Consider the following 19,257-nt stretch of genomic DNA (forward strand, 5'->3'; position numbering starts at 1 on the left):
GCGAGGGGGGAAAAGTCTGTTTTTGCATCCTCGTGCGGTGACGTTGATAGACCAGTTGTGGAATTAGTATGGTTCCATGTAGCAGAGGGTCCATGTCCAATTGGCAAAATTGGTATAGTGGTCCAAGAAACTGCCCGGTGGATCAGCTAACAGTCCAATATGTTATAGATAGCTAGCAGGCCGCGGTTAGCAGAATGGGCCTTCAGGGGACGTCGCGCCTGAGTGGCCTGTTGGGATCCTCGGGCAGATTTAGTCGGTATTCCAGTCGTGAAGGATCGACGGGGTTCCGTGCCCCGTACCGGCAGTAGAAGGGGTCCGGATATTGCAGCCAAGGAGTGGGCTTCAGGAGTAGCCCAGGAGCCCTAGCCGGGAGATGGGTCTAGCTTGGGCTATCCCCAGGCTAGTTGGTGCTTGCTCCGGGACGAAAACGTTAGCCAGGAGTAGTCAAACCGGGTTGCGTTTAGCTAGCTGCCATGATCCAGATGAAGGGGTTCAGAGTTTGCGGTAGGAATCCGGGGATATGGAGAGAAAAATGGGGCCGGTATGCTCTGGTTTGAAACGCTTTGTACGAACTGGCGAGAGCTTTCCGAGCTAAAGGTTAGCTGACTGATAGCTGGTAGCTAGTTAGCTAGCTTGCTTCAGTTGAAGTATTCCAGTTCAGAAGTAAATAGAAATACTTTAGAAAAAAACAGATCCACACCACATTGGGTGAGGCGGGTTGCAGGAGAGAATTTTGAAGTTGAGGTTTAGGAAAAATGCGAAGAAAAATATATAAAAAGATATATACACGGGACAAGACAAGACAAAGACAAAGACTTCTGACTGCTAAGCCATCTGTACAATTGATCTAACATGCAGCACTGTAGTACAAATAGGCCTATTTTTCTACCTTTGCATATGCAAAATATATTTACTGTATGTTTGCATTTTTACTGAATGCGTGCTTACAGTATGCTGTTTGACATGCATTGAGTCATGTTGAAATGTAAAACAAAATTGTTTTGCATTTGTGTTCCTTTCTTGTTTGAGTACACACAAACAGTATACAGTATAACAACATCTTAGTCTTTGCACTGAAATAGGTTCTGATAGTAGTGTTTTGAATATGTCACATTAGTGTGATCTCGGTTGTCGCTAAATTAGATGAATTTGATGGTTTGTGTTTTGTGTTTTGTGTTTAGAGTTTTGAGTACCTGATATGTAGTTTCAGCAAACGTGTGTTAACAATTGGGGGAAACTGTAATAGACAGGTCCCTCTTAGGGATGGACACATGGGATGCATAACAACATTGTGACAATAATATCATATCATGTGGTTGGATTATGTGTGTGTAGTCGTTTTAAATGTTTTGATGTTTCCCAGGACTTCCAGGAAAACAGTGACGACTGTTGCTGAGAGGTCTATGTTGGTTAGTGTAAGTAAAGACGCGGCATGTCTGTGTTTTACCGAACAGTGCAAACTGACCCCGGCCCCATATTCATAATCATAAAGCATCACAGAGTAGGAGTGATGATGTAGGATCCGTTTTGCTCTTTAGATCATAATGAATGAGGTTACATAAACAGGAGGGACCTGATCCTGGATCAGCGCTGAGATGCTTTATGAATATGGGTTCTGATGAGAATAAATAGGTCAGCCAAACAGGTGGTAGTGTGGTATTCCTATCAGAGAGGTTATTGCTGATACCATGTTCTGTCCTTGTCCTAATAACTTCAATGTCAGCAGGTGTTTTAGTGGGGAAATGCTCTCATTGGGGAGCCTGGTTTCACTTAACCCCTGTCTTTATCTGTGTCGTGTTGAGTTGTGTTACGTTTTGCTGTGTTGTGTTGTGCGGTGCAGTGTAGGGCAGTGCTGTGTTGTGCTTTGTTGTGTTGTGCTGTTCTGTGATGTGCTGTGTTGTGTTGTTGTAGTGCACTGTGTTGTGCTGTGTTTTATTATTTGTTGTGTAACATTGTGGGGAGACATTTTCTCCATTAGTCTTGAAATATGTCACTGGAGCTTATGTTGGCCAGACAGCCACAATAGAGCTGACTAATGCAGAAATAGACTGCAGGCTAAGCCTCCACTAGCACTAGATGCCTCTAAATGTCAGAGACTGGTTCTTATGTTTTTTGCTGTATCTAATACTGTATGTGCATACTGCTTCTCTAAACTGTCATGCATGTGTTTATGTCTCTGTTCCGTATCAGTCACAAGATTTTTGCACACATTTTATTGACAGAGGGAATGGCCACAGAACTTTCTAGAGTAAACTTAGAACTATCACCCAAACTCAAAGTGTTGTGTACAATCTGCAGTTTATCCGACGTCATTCTGTCATAGGCAGACACAGTGGTTTCTAAAACCGGCAGTTGACAATTCATTAGCTCTTGCTCAGTAAAAAAGTCTAATGCTGTTGCTCGTATATACACTCTTAGAAAAAAAGGTGCTAATTGGGTTCCTCGGCTGTCCCCATAGAACAGGGGTGGGCAACTCCCGTCCTAAAAGATGTCTGCGGGTGCTGTGGCCTGTGTGTGCTTGTCTCTGACGTGATGGCTGGAACAGTCACTTAATTGTCTCTGGTGCTAATGGCTTGTTCATACACTAATCATTAAGTGTGGGTGCGGAGGAAGAGTTGGAGGGGAGGGGAACGAGAAGTTAATTGAGGGAGAGATATTAAGGGAGAGAGAATGAAGGAGGGAGGGAGGGAGAGAATGGGAGGAAGGGGTTGAGGGTCAGAGATGAAGGGATGGAGAGACAGAGATGGAGGGAGAGGTAATGGGACGGAGGGATGTAGAAAGATGAAAGGATGGAGAAAGAGAGATGAAGGGCTGGAGGGGAGAGGTCAAGAGATGGAGGGATGTAGAGAGATGGAGTGGTGGATGGGAGCAGAGGAAGAAAGATGTAGGGAGAAAGTGAGGGAGAGGAGAGAACAGGTGGTGGGAGAGGGAAGGTGAAATTAATGGGTGGAGAGAGAGAGAGAGAGAGAGAGAGAGAGAGAGAGAGAGAGAGAGAGAGAGATTAACAGCTAGAGAAAAAACAAGCATGCTCTTTGCTGTCTGCAGCAATTAGTCTCAGCTCACAGTGTTCCTCACCGCCTGTGATCTCTCACTGGTTCGACCATGCTCTGATAAAACAATGTTTTTACTCAAATCAATACATCACCTTTATTTGGACTTCATAGCACTTTGTACAAAATAATTTGTCACAATCTGTTTGACAAAAACCTCAGGGCCCAAGCCTTCAAAAGAGCAAGTCTGGGTTCTGTGTAGACTACATTTATATACAGCCAACAGGACTGTGTAACACAGTAGCCACAATAAATTAGATACATGTACATTCTTAGAAAAGAAGGTGCTACCTAGAACCATAAAGGGTTCTTCAATTGTCCCCTAAAGGAATCCTCTGAAAATAAAATGTTTTGGTACCACATGGAACCCTTTCACCAATAAAATGTTCTATCAGTACAGCCATAGACTAGACGTAACATGGTAAAGTAAATCCGGGATACTCAAATTAGCATGATATGTTACATTTGGAATGGTTACATAAGACATATGGTTACTTAATATGGCTGCAAGCCCGACGTCGGTACACTTATGACAACAGCCAGCTCAAGTGCAGGGCGCGAAATTCAAAATATATTTTTTTTTAAATATTTAACTTTCACACATTAACAAGTCCAATACAGCAAATGAAAGGTACACATCTTGTGAATCCAGCCAACATGTCCGATTTTTAAAATGTTTTACAGCAAAAACAGCACGTATATTTATGTTAGCTCACCACCAAATACAAAAAAGGACAGACATTTTTCACAGCACAGGTAGCATGCACAAAGCCAACCTAACTAACCAAGAACCAACCAAACTAACCAACAAACAACTTCATCAGATGACAGTCTTATAACATGTTATTCAATAAATCTATGTTTTGTTCGAAAAATGTGCATATTTCAGGTATAAATCATAGTTTACATTGCAGCTACAATCAGAAATTGCACCGAAAGCAGACAGAATAATTACAGACACCAACGCCAAATAACTAAATACTCATCATAAAACATTTCTGAAAAATACATAGTGTACAGCAATTGAAAGACAGGCATCTTGTGATTCCAGCCAATATTTCCGATTTATCAAGTGTTTTACAGCGAAAACACAATATAGCGTTATATTAGCTTACCACAATAGCCAAAAACACAAGCAATTTCCCAGTAGCAAAAGTAAGCGATCGTAACAAACAAGCAAAAGATATATAATTTTTGACTAACCTTGACTTTCTTCCTCAGATGACAGTCCTATAACATCAGGTTATACATACACTTATGTTTTGTTCGAAAATGTGCATATTTAGAGCTGAAATCAATGGTTACACATTGTGCTAACTTAGCTACTTTTTCCCACTACGTCCGGATTTTTCCTGACACTTTTTCTGACACACATATTCTGACCAAATAGCTATTCATAAACATAACTAAAAAATACATGTTGTATAGGAAATGATAGATCCATTAGTTCTTAATGAAATCGCAGTGTTAGAATTCTAAAAATAACTTCATTACGATATGCAGCTTCGGTATAGCTAGAGTACCCAAACGTTGGGCGCCCACGACTAGTTCACATGTACGACAGATATATGAAATAGCATTATAAAATGTTTCTTACTTTTGCTGATCTTCCATCAGAATGTTGGACAAGGTGTCCTTTGTCCAGAACAATCGTTGTTTGGATTTAGAACGGCAACTTTCCCTCTTCAATTAGCAAGCACACTAGCCAGGTGGCACGACGCTCTCCATGTCAACAAACGGAAGAGAACGGAACACGGCAAAACTCCCGAAAAATGTTCAATAATCTGATTAAACTATATTGAAAAAACATACTTTACGATGATATGGTCACATGTATCAAATAAAATCAAAGCCAGAGATATTAGTCGACTATAACGGCAGCTAAACAGAAGGCAAATCCATGTCCCCCTGCGCGCTCTCTAGAAAACCGGAAATGAGGGACACGTCATACAAAGAGGATTTATTCCACTTCAGACCAAGATAAACACGAAATTTCTTCTCTCACCGCCTCTTGACATCCAGGGGAAGGTGTATGAAGTGCACGTATACTCTTACGTATCATGCCCATGTATAGGCAGGAAGTAGAACAGAGCATCGATTTCAGACTTTCCACTTCCTGGTCAGGAAGTTTGTGCCAAATGAGTTCTGTTTGACTCACAGATATAATTCAAACGGTTTTAGAAACTAGAGAGTGTTTTCTATCCAATAGTAATAATAATATGCATATTGTACGAGCAAGAATTGAGTACGAGGCCGTTTGAAATGGGCACCTTTAATCAGAGCTACTCAATACTGCCCCTGCAGCCATAAAAAGTTAAGGCAAACACAAAAGTAGGGTGGTTGGTCTGGTTGGATGGATGGATAGGCGTATAACACCGGAAGTCTAGCAACCCAAAGGTTGCGAGTTTGAATCTCGTCAAGGACAACTTTGGCTAATTACCAACTTTTCAACTAAAGTACTTACTACTTCTTAGCTACTTTACAACTACTTAGTATGCTAGTTAACCCTTCCCCTAACACTAACCTTAACCATTTTAGCTAACCCCGGCCTAATCCCATAACCCTAACCATAACCTAACTCCTAAACTTAAACCTAAGCCTTAGCCAAGCTAATGTTAGCCACCTAGCTAGAATTCATAACATATCATACGTTTTGCAACTACGTAACATATGATTTGCTAATTCGTAACATATTGTACGTTTTGCAAATTCATCACATATAGTAAGAATTGTAATTCATAACATATCATATGAAATGGGTGATGGACATTCACAAATGAATACATACCATACGAGTTGTAACATATCATACGAAAAGGAGTGTCTCACATTTTTGTACAGAATCATACGAAATGCTATGAGAACCGTTTTCACCACCCAAGGGTTCTACATGGAACCAAAAAGTGTTCTCCTATAGGGAAAAAACAAACAACCCTTTTTTGTTAAGAGTGTACTGTAGGCATATTGCAATGCATTTTATTGGTGCAGTGTATTTCAGGAGTTACAAATGTAACTCCTGTCAAGGCTCAGGAGAAGACCCAGAGCCAGACAGTTTCGAAGTAACAAAAGTTTATTTCAAAAACAGGCAAATGACAGTTCAAGGGCAGGCACAGGTCAGTAATCCAGAGCAGAGTCCGAAAGGTACAGAACGACAGGCAGGCTCAGGGTCAGGGCAGGCAGAATGGTCAAAACTAGAAAACAGGAACTAGAGAAAGACAGGAGGACCTAGGAAAACGCTGGTAGGCTTGAAGAAACAAAACTAACTGGCAACAGGCAAACAGAGAAAACAGGTATAAATACACTGGGGATAATGGGGAAGATGGGCCACACCTGGAGGGGGGTGGAGAAAAGCACAATGACAGATGAAACAGATCAGGGTGTAACAACTCCAGCGTCTTAACAGATTAGACACCTGGACTCCACATTGATTATGGATACAAACATCCCCTAGTCTAGTGGCAGAGCCTTCCGGGCGATTCCAAACCTGCGGGAGTGGAAAATATTTTTGGTATCTCAGATTGTTCTGGCAATTCTTACATAGAAACTTAAATCACTATGAGTGATGTTTTAAATGCTTTTTGCATCTATTTCACAAACCATTTTTAAGAAAATCATGATGAAATTGGACATTTTTAACCTGTCTCGCCCAGGCGTTCCGCTAGCGGAACTCCTCCCACATTCCACTGAAAAGGCAGAGCGCGAAATTCAAAAAATATTTTTTAGAAATATTTAACTTTCACACATTAACAAGTCCAATACAGCAAATGAAAGATACACATCTTGTGAATCCAGTCAACATGTCCGATTTTTTAAATGTTTTACAGCGAAAACAGCACGTATATTTATGTTAGCTCACCACCAAATACAAAGAAGGACAGACATTTTTCACAGCACAGGTAGCATGCACAAAGCCAACCTAACTAACCAAGAACCAACCAAACTAACCAAGAAACAACTTCATCAGATGACAGTCATATAACATGTTACACAATAAATCTATGTTTTGTTCGAAAAATGTGCATATTTGAGGTATAAATCAGTTTTACATTGCAGCTACCATCACAGCTACCGTCAAAAATAGCACCGAAGCAGCCAGAGCAATTATAGAGACCAACGTGGAATAACTAAATACTCATCATAAAACATTTCTTAAAAATACACAGCGTACAGCAAATGAAAGACACAGATCTTGTGAATCCAGACAATATTTCAGATGTTCTAAGTGTTTTACAGCGAAAACACAATATAGCGTTATATTAGCATACCACAATAGCAAACATCACAACCGCATTGATTCAAGCCAAACATAGCGATTACGTATAAACCACCAAAAGATATTAATTTTTTCACTAACCTTCTCAGAATTCTTCAGATGACAGTCCTATAACATCATATTACACAATGCATATAGAGTTTGTTCGAAAATGTGCATATTTAGCGGCACAAATCGTGGTTATACAATGAGAAAAGTAGCAAAGCTGCCCAGAAAATGGCAGGAGAAATCTTTGAAGAGGCACCTAATCTAATCAGTAACTATTCCAAAACTTGACTAAAAAATACAGGTTGGACAGCAATTGAAAGACAAATTAGTTCTTAATGCAATCGCTGGGTTACATTTTTAAAATTAACGTTACTTCAAGCATACAGCGTGCGCTAAAGCGAGACCGCACCATAATTCATGGCGGAATTATTATCTGACATTTGTCAACATAAGTACGAATTAACAGCATAAAGACTGCTTACTATTAGCTGAGCTTCCATCAGAATCTTGGGCAAGGTGTCCTTTCTCCAGAACAATCGTCTTTGGGTTGAAAGATGTCCTCTTGTCCGGTCGAAATAGCCGCTAATGTTAGCCGCCAACTGGAGTGGTGTCCAACTCGTGAAAGCGCATGGCAAAGAAATCCCAGAAAATCGCAATAAACTGCTATAAACTGCTATAAGTCGGTTTAAATTAACTACCTTATGATGTCTTTAACACCTATAACGAATAAAAACATGACCGGAGATATAGAACTACTAAAACGAAAGCGTTTGCAGGACGCCATTGTGATGTCTTCATGCGTCAAGCGCACTGTTGAAAAGGACGGTCCTTCCGTTCCACGGTCCTATATAAGGTCCCAGATTGCGCAATCGACTCCATTCAAATTCTCACCGCTTACTGACATCTAGAGGAAGGCGTATGCAGTGCATGTAGCCCCATAGCTTGCATGGGGACTTATAAACTGACCCTAGAACAGGGACCTCGATTTCTGAAATCTCACTCCCTGACAGGGAATGTGCTGCAGAATGAGTTCTGTTTCACTCAGAGAAATAATTCAAACGGTTTTAGAAACTAGAGAGTGTTTTCTATCCAATAGTAATAATAATATGCATATTGTACGAGCAAGAATTGAGTACGAGGCAGTTTAATTTGGGAACTCATTTTTCCAAGATCGAAATAGCACCCCCCATAGGCTCAAGAGGTATTAAGCCCTTTTTAGACATGTACATGCCTCCTGTAAGACCCTATGATCTGTGAACCGTTCATGATACAAACAACATCTTGGTGGCATTATACTCCACATAGTATGCTCCAAATAAAATATGGAGTATTGACACTGAAAAAAAATCTTCAAATTCATTATTTCAACATAAAAAAAGATGAAAAGCTCAAAACTACTCTTTTTGATTTTGTTCATTTTAAGACATATTGTTTGTAACAATATACCTAATAAATACATAACATTTACAGAGTGGGCTCTCGGCTAATTCTGAAGTTATGATACATTTTATAAGCACCACAAACATTGTGAATCGGAAACTCCCTTTGCTCGTGACTTGCCGAATGTGCAATCCTAAAGGAGGGTTGTGATCGGTTAATGTTCTATAATGTACATTTCTATGAATAAAATGGGTCATATCAATAAAGGTACGAGAGCCCACTCTGAAAATGTACATGTTTGAAGATTATATTGTTCCAAACAATATGTCTACAAATAAGCGAAATAAATTAAGGTTGTTTGAGATATTAATATTAATGTTTAATGTTGATCAAATAAATGTGAAAATGTATCTTTCAGAATCTAGACATACTCCATATTTGAGAAAAAACAAAAAGGAGAATGATGACACCAAAATGTTGTCCGTATCATGCATGGTTCACAGATCATAGGCTGTTACAAGAGGCATGTACAGGTCTAAAAAGGCCCTAAGATTGCCAATTTCATAAAGATTTTCAAAAATGTAAAAAGCATGTTAAACATTCTTCCTCCCAATATGGGAGAATTGCCAGAACAATCTGAGATACTGAAAATATTTTCTGCTCCCTTTGGCGTGGAATCACCCTTCCAGTTAGAATTAAGGGATTCATACTAAAAATAACCCCCATGGCTATAGTGTTGCTCGGTGTTGTCTAACACAGTGAAAGTATGATGTCGCCAGCTACCTCAAGCATGCAGTCCATTCAAGGTGCATTATGATTGATGCTCCCTGATGATGGCTGTATGTTCTAATATGGACACTGTATGTAATGTCGGAAAAGGGCGGGTTTTTGTCTTCAATTTCCATTGTCCTCCAAGCGTGGCTGAATATCCCCTATCCATCCTGTTAGCATGGACTGGTGTTTTGTCAAATCGTGTATCCATCCATAAGGGATCATAACACGGGGGGGATCATGTCCTCAGTGAGGACACGTTGCGCCGTAACATCAATTTAAGAGAAAGCACATGATGGATCCCTCTCATAGGTACGGGTCGGGGGAGGGGTCACAAATAATTAACAGGAAGTGGTTTTGAGTGAAAGCTCTCTTGTGAGGGACCAACACTGTCCCAGGGTGCATCTGAGAGCCCTTCCTTTGTTAGCAGCCGAGGTGGGGGAGGACTGGGAGAAGGGGGGGAGGAGGCGGAAGAGAGGAGAAGAGGGGGGGAAGCCCCATCTGTCACAGAGCTGGTTGGGTCAGTACTTTTGTTGTTCAGGAGTGATGAGATAGATAGATAGATAGATAGATAGATAGATAGATAGATAGATAGATAGATAGATAGATAGATAGATAGATAGATAGATAGATAGATAGATAGATAGATAGATGTGTGTGCGCGTGCGTGCGTGCGTGTGTGCGTGAGGAGATAGATGGTAGTCAACATCATGAATTAGGGACCAACCACTGGTTTAATCAAGCCAAGTGACCCAGTGTGATACACACAAATGCATCAGGGACTCCTCCACAAACATGTGCATGCATATACACGCGAGAGCACACTCACACACACACACACACACACACACACACACACAGTCTTGCATTTCTAACCAATTTAGGACTCCTCACATTTACATACCTTTTTAGGACCCTGCTTTCCAGACATCATAGAATCACAGAAATTACACTCATGAGCTAGAAAAAAAATCTAATATGAGGAAATCACCGAAAGTTGCCGACATCTTGAAAAAAGATCACTTGTAATTTTACCACCTACTTGAGACCGCACATTGCAAATCAAATCAAATCAAATCGGTCAAATACACATGGTTAGCAGACGTTAATGCGAGTGTAGCGCATTGCTTGTGCTTCTAGTTCCGACCGTGCAGTAATATCTAACAAGTAATGTAACAATTTCACAACTACCTTTTACACACAAGTGTAAAGGAATGAATAAGAATATGTACATATAAATATATGAATGAGCGATGGCCGAACGGCATAGGCAAGATGCAGTAGATGGTATAGAGGACAGTATATACATATGAGATGAGTAATGTAGGGTATGGTAACATTATAGCTGGTTTAACAGTATATACATATGAGGTGAGTAATGTAGGGTACCATTATAGCTGGTTTAACAGTATATACATATGAGATGAGTAATGCAGGGTATGTAAACATTATATAAAGTGGCATTGTTTAAGTGACTAGTGATACATTTATTACATCGATATTTGATGCATTCATTCTATTTTATGACTGAAAATATTGCATGTAGAATGCCACAATGATGCAACACGGATGGCAACTCAACGGCTGTAGTGTAGTTCTACTGTAGTGTAGTTCTACTGTAGTGTAGTTCTTCTGTAAAGTATTTAAACTGGAACAACCATTTCAGTAATAGAGTCATTATATCCAAGTAACAGATTAATAGTTTAGAAAAATGTTTTTTATTTTTCTGTAACATTCAAAGTCAGCAGGCTTTGTATTCTTGAGACCTTAATCACTCCAAAAGTGAACAACCCACCTGGGAAAACTTCCCCCAAACAGAGTGAGATGGAGGACATTCATTAACTGCCTATGAGCTTAAGTCAAGTAAGTCCCATTAAATCCTCAGAGGTACACCAAGATAGAAGCATCTTATACACTTATTTTCTCTGATCTGCAACTATTCTGTTGTGTACATAGAACTTTACTGCTCTCCAGTCCCTGTTTACTAGCGCTTGGCCAGAAGCAGCAATGCATTTCTCACAGTCTTGTTTTCCAGGCGTTTTTCCCATTCGGATAAAATTCATCAAGGAATCTTCAACTGCATCCACCTCTATTGTCGACCAAAACCTTTTTGTTCCTTTGGCACCTTTGGAAAGAGATGACATTATGAATGACTACATTAAATAAAGGTTGAGTACAATACAGTATGTGTTCATCTCTGTATTAACTCTACAAGGTTGCAGCTGTTTCTGCAAAGTGTGTTGAGGTTAAACTAACAATCCCAACTAAATAACTACATAGATAAGGATGTGAGAGAAGAATGTGCAATGCTGACATCAAGGCAGACTCAATCTGTATGGAATCTAAGCCCATCAAATTGTTTGCAATGTAAACCTTCTAATAAAAGCAATACTTATTAAATTAAGTTCCCTCCCCCAGGAAAAACAATGTAAAGTGTGGTAATCCTTCTGTGTTATCATCTATCCTGACACACTAGTTCAGATCTAACGTCTTGACTTGTGTCCAATCCAAACTAATCCGTTCTGTACTGGCATGGTTGGAAATACACCAACTGATGAAGACAGGATTGATCTGGACCAGCACTGTACTATACGTTGACACTACAGAATGAAAATGCACTGACTGAAGACAGCAGGAAACAGTCTAACCATGTGAGCCTCTCTTTTGTCCCAGCTTTCCCTTGGTGATTGGCTGTTTGGCCCGAATCGCTGACATCTCTCCTGGAAAACATCAGTGGAAAACATGTATTTTTCGAAAAGGACATTGTAATTAAGAATACGTCCATATCTATGTAAGGTATAGGCATACCGGTCAGATTTTCTTCATAGGATTTTTCAGACGACTCCTCTCTCTCAGAGTCGTTCTCTGATGCACAATCAGTGGCTGCAGCATCAATTTCTTCAGACATAACAGTTTGTAAAAGACAATAAAAACAAAAGCAAATTGCAGCAAGTTAAATCAGTGCACAAGAAATTAGAGTCAGCATTTTTTGCCAGAGTGAAAATGCACTGACTGAAGACAGCAGGAAACAGTCTAACCATGTGAGCCTCTCTTTTGTCCCAGCTTTCCCTTAGTCATTGGCTGTTTGGCCCGAATCGCTGACATCTCTCCTGGAAAACATCAGTGGAAAACATGTATTTTTCGAAAAGGACATTGTAATTAAGAATACGTCCATATCTATGTAAGGTATAGGCATACCGGTCAGATTTTCTTCATAGGATTTTTCAGATGACTCCTCTCTCTCAGAGTCGTTCTCTGATGAACAAGAGTCTGCAGCCTCATTATTTTCAGCCATGCTTTTTTCTAAAAGATGGCCAAAAGAAGAATGCTAAATTGAGGCAAGCTAAATCTGCGCAAAACAAAACCTTTGTTTTTATTGTCAGTGTAAACTTTTTGCCATTAAACTAAACACTGGGGGTAAACTTACCACTGGGACTGATGGTTATTTGATCCAGACTTTTCCCCTTGAACTCTGCCAATCTGCCCTGTTCACATGCCATCAGTATTTTACTTATTTTGGCCAACTGAAGCGTTCCCTCTGGAAGACGGTAGAACTTTCGATGAATCCGAATGTCGTGACCCAAGAAGTCAGCAAACTGGTCCTGTTCTGTATCATTGAGATTTAACACTCTGGAGAGGGTGGCAACCTGTTTTCGTAGTTTAGTTGATGACAATGCTTCAGGTAACTTGGCACCACATTGTTTGGCATAGGCGCGGATGCAGTCATTCCCCCGAAAATGTGTATCATATCCTGGCCTGGCAAATAAGTAGATATTTCCTTCGCTCACTCCACATGAGCACCGCTCTTTGATAAGCAGCTCTAAAGATTCCACCATCACTGGAGTAAGGATTACAGGCACCTTCCTGCCACGCTTCCCACAGGTTTCAATGCGTTCAAAATGCGCACAGAGTAGTCTCTCAACCTCTGTTAGCGCCACTGCAACATCTTTGTTAAGTGGGGATTTGTCCCTGGAGTGAAATGTTGCCACAGACATCTTTGACACCTCTCCCTCTCTTTTCCTGTTGAAGATAATCATCTGAGCCAGTATCACTTTTGCTAGATTGCTCCATTTTCCTGAGGTTTTCTCATCGCACAGTTGGTTGTAGTATTGTTTCTGCTTTTCATCTAAGTACATGTGTATTTTTTTAACGTCATCTGCTAATGGAATAAGCTGCGGTGCGTTCCATTTCTTCTGTTCAAGTGTACGATATGCAGCAGAAGAGATAATTTCATTCCAGCGAAGACGGTAGATGCCTTGGAAGTCTCGGACAAGCTTCAACTTTTCTTCATTCTGGGTAATAAGAGCTTCACCCTCCATGATGTCTGCAATTTTCTGGATGCTTTGCCCAAGCTTTGTCGCCAGGGTTGCTTTTTCGAATTTGTTTGTCTTTTCATCATAGCCAGTCACTTCTTTGACAGCTTTTATGATGTGTTGGAAGTGTTTTGGGTTGATATAATCCTTCATCTTTTTCAGTGGTGTCACCTTTCTACCTTTAATCACAAGTCTCCCTAGTTCTCGCAAAGTTTGACGAATGTGCTGGTGTTGTGAGGGGTTCTCCCCTTTCTTGTTGTACATTTTTTCACCCAATGCCAAGATGTATCTGTCTTGTTTTACTGCATGGGCTACATCATCTTGAGCCATGTTACTCACAAGTTTCCATACCTTTTCACTCACTCCTTTAGCAACCGGTTGAGCATTAGCACAGAGCGCCTGTATTCTGGTTTTGCCAGGCATCTCCTTTCGAACGTGTTGTGCTAGTGTGCACCTTGCCACATGCCTCCACATAGATTTGCGTTTAAAGAGCCCATGGCAGGCAAAACAATGCTGATAGTCCTGGTGATTGGTCTTGTCATTACTTGTTTGTTTACATGGTACCAAAACCCCCTTTCCTTCTTTAAGTGCCTGAATGTTGTGTGCCCGATTCCCCTTCTTGCGAAGAAGATTCAGCTGAAGTCTCCTAGCTTTTGATCTCTTTGCAAACCGAAGTGCAGTAGCTACTTCTATTTCATCCCCATGTTTACGTTGTAAATGACGGGCAATTTTGGATTGCGGTTGCTCGCAAAACAGACAGAAGTGCTTTTTTTGGTGGTACTTTTTGGATCCATCTAATTCTGAGACATTCATTACAAGCAATGATTCACTGCTAGTGTTTGACATTGGGGAACTAGTACATCTCTTATAAGTATTTGCATATTGATTCTTTCTCTTGAGTTCTGTTTCTTCATTTGAGCTGTTTTCTTCTGAGGAACTTCTGCATCTCTTGCTAGTCTTCTTGTAGTGATTCCTTCTCTTGACTCCTGCTATTTTATCTGAACTGTCTCCCTCTGAGACTAAATCAACGTGTTTACTGCTGTCCACCCTTGTCTTTGGTTCTGAAAAATCATCAGAATTGTCTTCCTCTGATGATTCTGATGGCCCTGGGACATAATCACCTTCACTGTTGTCAATGCTGGTTATTGAGTCATCAGTCTTGTATCCAAGCATAGCTTTGGTCAACTGTATTGAAGAAAAAAATTATATTGGATAACTAGACAGATTACAAAGTATTTGGACACCGGCACATTTTGATTAGTTACGACTGTGCTCCTCTACTTGTTTATGTTATAATACTATGAATATGGGATGAAAGTGCAGACTTGCCCATCTTTGATTTACAAAGCTGATTCACAAGAACTTACAGTATGTGCTGGTGTTGAATGACACTTTAACTTACGTATATACTGTCTGTTCTGATCAACGGTGGTGCATCATCCAACACACTGACTATCGACCCAGAAGTACTGGCAGCCTCAGAGGTACTGGCAGCCTCAGAGGTACTGGCAGCCTCAGAGGTACTGGCAGCCTCGGTGTCTGACATCTAAGGATACAATAAAATTATATTAGTCATGTGCAAATTAGGCAATAGGATATGATAACGATTCAACCATCCCCAGTATCCTCATTCTAAACAACTGACAAACCTGCGCTTCGGGATTTATCTTTTCCTTTTCAAATCTGGCCTCACAAGTTGAACTATGCTTCTTTAGATTTTCCATGCGCCTTCTTAGCCTCTGCAGTGCCTTTGTAAAGGAAGACAAAAAGAAACGTTGAGACTTAATAGAATGACAAGATTGCTCGGCACACAACAGGGGATGGGCTGGGGGACACCAATGACTGTTATCATTGACTAATAGAGGGGCTGGGGGACACCAATGACTGTTATCATTGACTAATAGAGGGGCTGTTATCATTGACTAATAGAGGTCCAACAAACATCTATTACAATTTCTGTTTTTTTAAAACTACTTTCAAGGTAAAAAAGCAAGTATAAGCATAACAGAAGCACATTATGCAAGTTCCTGCATGCAACTAAAGCTGAATCTGCTTTTATGGATGGACTAAAAGAGAATCAGTATGAGTGGTTTGGCTAAAGCAAGGCAAGCGTACTCTAAATACTAGGCAAATCAGAAAACATACCGCATTGGTTACTTTGTAGGTTCCTGGACTCTTATCTTCCATTATGTTTTCGATCTTAAAAAATGTGTGTAAGAAATAGGGATTTGGTTAAAGAATCTGCCAGTATATGTATATATTTTTTCAAGACAGTGAATTGTCACAGTCCTACCAAAATGGACACTTTCCACAACCCTTATACTTGTTGTGGTGTTTCACTCTTTTATGTGCAAAAAAAAAAGAACTAGGAACCCCACCACGCCCCTCCCCCCACCCAAACTAATGTCCATGGTTTTCAATAAAAAAAATCTGGTCACTTATTTCTTAATTAGTTTAACATATTTCTTATTTTCATCTGAATTATTTCAATGTAAAAAACGGTATTTGGGTAAGAAAGGGCTATAAAAAACGGGCGCAACTTCAATACATTAATTTAATGAGGGGGTTTAAATATTTTAACACACATACAGGCTTATGACTTGACAAAACAGATGAAAAGGAACTGGCTTTTCTTGCTAGCTTGTTACACTATAGCAATATTATTTTCCAATGCATGTAACATTGTGTTAACCACAATCATGTATTCTAAATCATAGACACGTTTACCAATTATGCTAAACTTATTAGCTAGCTTGCAACCATAGCTAGCATATTTCTTTTTTTAACTAGCATGGGTAGCATGCTAACCGTTAGCTAGCACGCTAACAGTTAGCTAGCACACTAACCGTTAGCAAGCCACAAATAACTATAAGGTAGAAACATGCAAAGTAACAATTGCACATTAATGAATTGTTTGGATAAACCTGCCAATTTCAATGTCATGACGCAGTATATCTGACACAATGCGGCTTTCAGACATCGTCAATGCATGTTGGATTCCACCGAAAGACATACATGACTGACATTAATTCATTAAAAATAAAGACAACGAGAACATGCATTGCTTGTCAATACACCAAATACAATTTTAGCTAGAATATTGGTTAACAGTTTAGTTAATAGCTTACCTTCTTGCATGAATGCAAACATCTGCAACCATCCTCCTCTTCCTTAAAACACGTGCTGCACAGCTACTTCAGTGGTGATCACGCTCAGGCAGGGACAGGTTTGCCAGGTCAATTTCAAATTTCTAGGAGTCTGCTCAAAACCAGCCTTCAAAACCCACCTTCACTAGCACAATTTTAGCAGAATACGGCGAAATTAATGATTTTTTTTAAATGCCATGTTGGTAACGTTGCAATATAGAAGTAGTATAACAACTTCCACCTAGCGACCAAAACCTTTCACCTGCCACAAAGTTTTAAAAGTACATCAATAAACCACAAATAGTGTACATGGCAACCTTGAGCAGAGATTTATGCTGCAACATGGGGGAGGGGGAACTGTGTATCTTTTATTATTATAATATTTTTATTAACAACACATAAATACAGGAAGTACATATGGGAACACAAGTATATATAAATAATATACAGGACGGGGGAGGGGGGGGACTGTGTTGACCTATAAAACCTTTGATAGTTTGGTACTGTTGTGCACTTTGCAGTGGGGGAGGGGCAGGACCTCAAGCGGAAATTATGGCCAGTAGATATGCATAACAATGATTCCATCAGCCCAGATTTCTGAATATGTCTGCAATGTTATTACTGTTAGCCACATTTCCTTAGACAATTTGGGTTTGTAGCTTACACAATCAGTATCAGTGAGGTGGTAAGTGCAGCTACTTGAATGGTCTGTACATGAAAGATGGAGTGGTGGATATGTACATTTTTCACTGGGGAGACTTGCTGACACAAAAGTAGCTTATGGCAGGTTAAGATTTGATCTAGCAACCTAACCCATCAGCAATCAGATTAATTACCTGCCCACAGACCACTCAAACAGCCTACTGATATTAACAGCCATCTCTCACTATAGGCACTCAGCTACTCCCACAATCTCTCTTTCTCTCTTATAACAGGCCTTTTTTTAATCATATTTGCATTTATCTTCCACTAGATCCCTGGTTTCACAATGTGGAATAAAATGTAATGATAATACGTGATTTCAGGTTTGTACTGCTGTGAAGACGTAGGCCTTTACATCAGCATTGATCTCTTTGCAAAAAGCCTCAAGAAAACTCATAATAACATTGGGTAGCTGATGAGTAGCTGATGTTCATATCTTAAAGGACAAGTCCCTATAAGCCTTTGTCAGGAATCAGGACTGGGTTAATAAAGCCAACGCAACTGCATGTTTTACAAATGGTAGGCTATCAAATGTTAGGCCTAGTTATAAAATGACATTATAGGCCAACATTGTACACTATAGGCCTATTTCTTTTCCGGGTAGGAGAAGGTCTATTGCAGACTTGCCTAGTGCGGCAAAATGGCCGAAACATGGCCTGGTCATGGATGAAAAGCACATTTTCAAACTGGGGTAGAACTGAGGGAACATAAGGCAGACCCCAGGATTTCAGCTTCCTGTGTTAGCTGTTGTAATCCTCTTGCTGCGTATATTTGTAGAAAGCCTCACCCCAACAGAGAGTTATGGGGAGGGAGGTATAATCAAAATGTCTGCTTAATGCTTTTGAGGGAGCAGCAGAAAAGTGTACCCAACCTGGGGTACAACTTGCTAGAATTGGTAGTTGAAGCAGTAGTAGTAGCCATGTAATGGCAGCAGTGTTGTAGTTGAGTCACAAAAGCATAAGTCCGAGTCAATTCACAAGACCCTATGGCTACTCTGAGTTGAGTCAAAGTCACCAATGTTGGAGTCAGGAGTCGAGTCACAAGTCCCTATGGCTGAAATCAGAGTCCCACTGTTTGGTCCAAGAGTTCAAGTCTAAGACAATGGGTCCATATTAACTTAATATTAAGTTATTAACCCAGTCAGATAGTGTCAGGAGGAATTTGATCAATCATTTTTCGTATCCCCTTTCTTTCTGTGCCAACAAATGTTTATATGCTACAGGTAAACCAGATTGTCAGCTAGCTAGCTAATTAGGTAACATGTTGAACATGGTGTGGCTGCACAGCTTCTTCATATTTGATGTAGTCTAAATAGAAACTGAAAGACACAGACAGACATATACACCTCTATAAACTATACTGAAGTCAGATATTAGTGGCTAATGTGCACATTCTGTGGAGGTCAACTAGATCTGTTAAAAGGTCTACAACAACAACACATTTTATGTTTGTGTTAGAGAGCACATAACATGCCTATCTGAATTTAACTTAATCATTTGAAATCACATATTTCAATGTTAAGCTTTGATTTGTAACATATTAACTGTTTTTCAGTGCATAGTAGTCTACAAGAGTCTGTAGAACAGGTTCATATTAGTGGTACAGTTGAGTGAGAATTCCAGCCAGCAGTTGAA

The 19,257-nt window shown here is 40.0% G+C and overlaps 1 protein-coding gene and 1 long non-coding RNA gene across 2 annotated transcripts; both read right to left on the reverse strand.

Moving 5' to 3' along the window:
• Nucleotides 1–11,161: 11,161 nt before the first annotated feature.
• LOC120045177 lies at nt 11,162–15,229 on the reverse strand. The gene is made up of 7 exons (XM_038990138.1): nt 15,178–15,229; nt 12,890–14,960; nt 12,661–12,765; nt 12,501–12,572; nt 12,271–12,360; nt 12,111–12,182; nt 11,162–11,587 (listed from the first exon to the last, which is right to left on the reverse strand). The coding sequence occupies exons 2-7, from the start codon at nt 14,946–14,948 to the stop codon at nt 11,379–11,381; spliced, it is 2,607 nt and encodes an 868-aa protein (XP_038846066.1). The 5' UTR covers nt 14,949–14,960; nt 15,178–15,229; the 3' UTR covers nt 11,162–11,378.
• Nucleotides 15,230–15,273: 44 nt separating this feature from the next.
• LOC120045184 lies at nt 15,274–19,257 on the reverse strand. Its single transcript, XR_005476635.1, has 3 exons — nt 15,921–19,257; nt 15,425–15,523; nt 15,274–15,321 (listed from the first exon to the last, which is right to left on the reverse strand). It is a non-coding gene; the product is annotated as an uncharacterized LOC120045184 (long non-coding RNA).

Source organism: Salvelinus namaycush, chromosome 1, assembly GCF_016432855.1.
Source record: "Salvelinus namaycush isolate Seneca chromosome 1, SaNama_1.0, whole genome shotgun sequence".
NCBI lineage: Eukaryota > Metazoa > Chordata > Actinopteri > Salmoniformes > Salmonidae > Salvelinus > Salvelinus namaycush.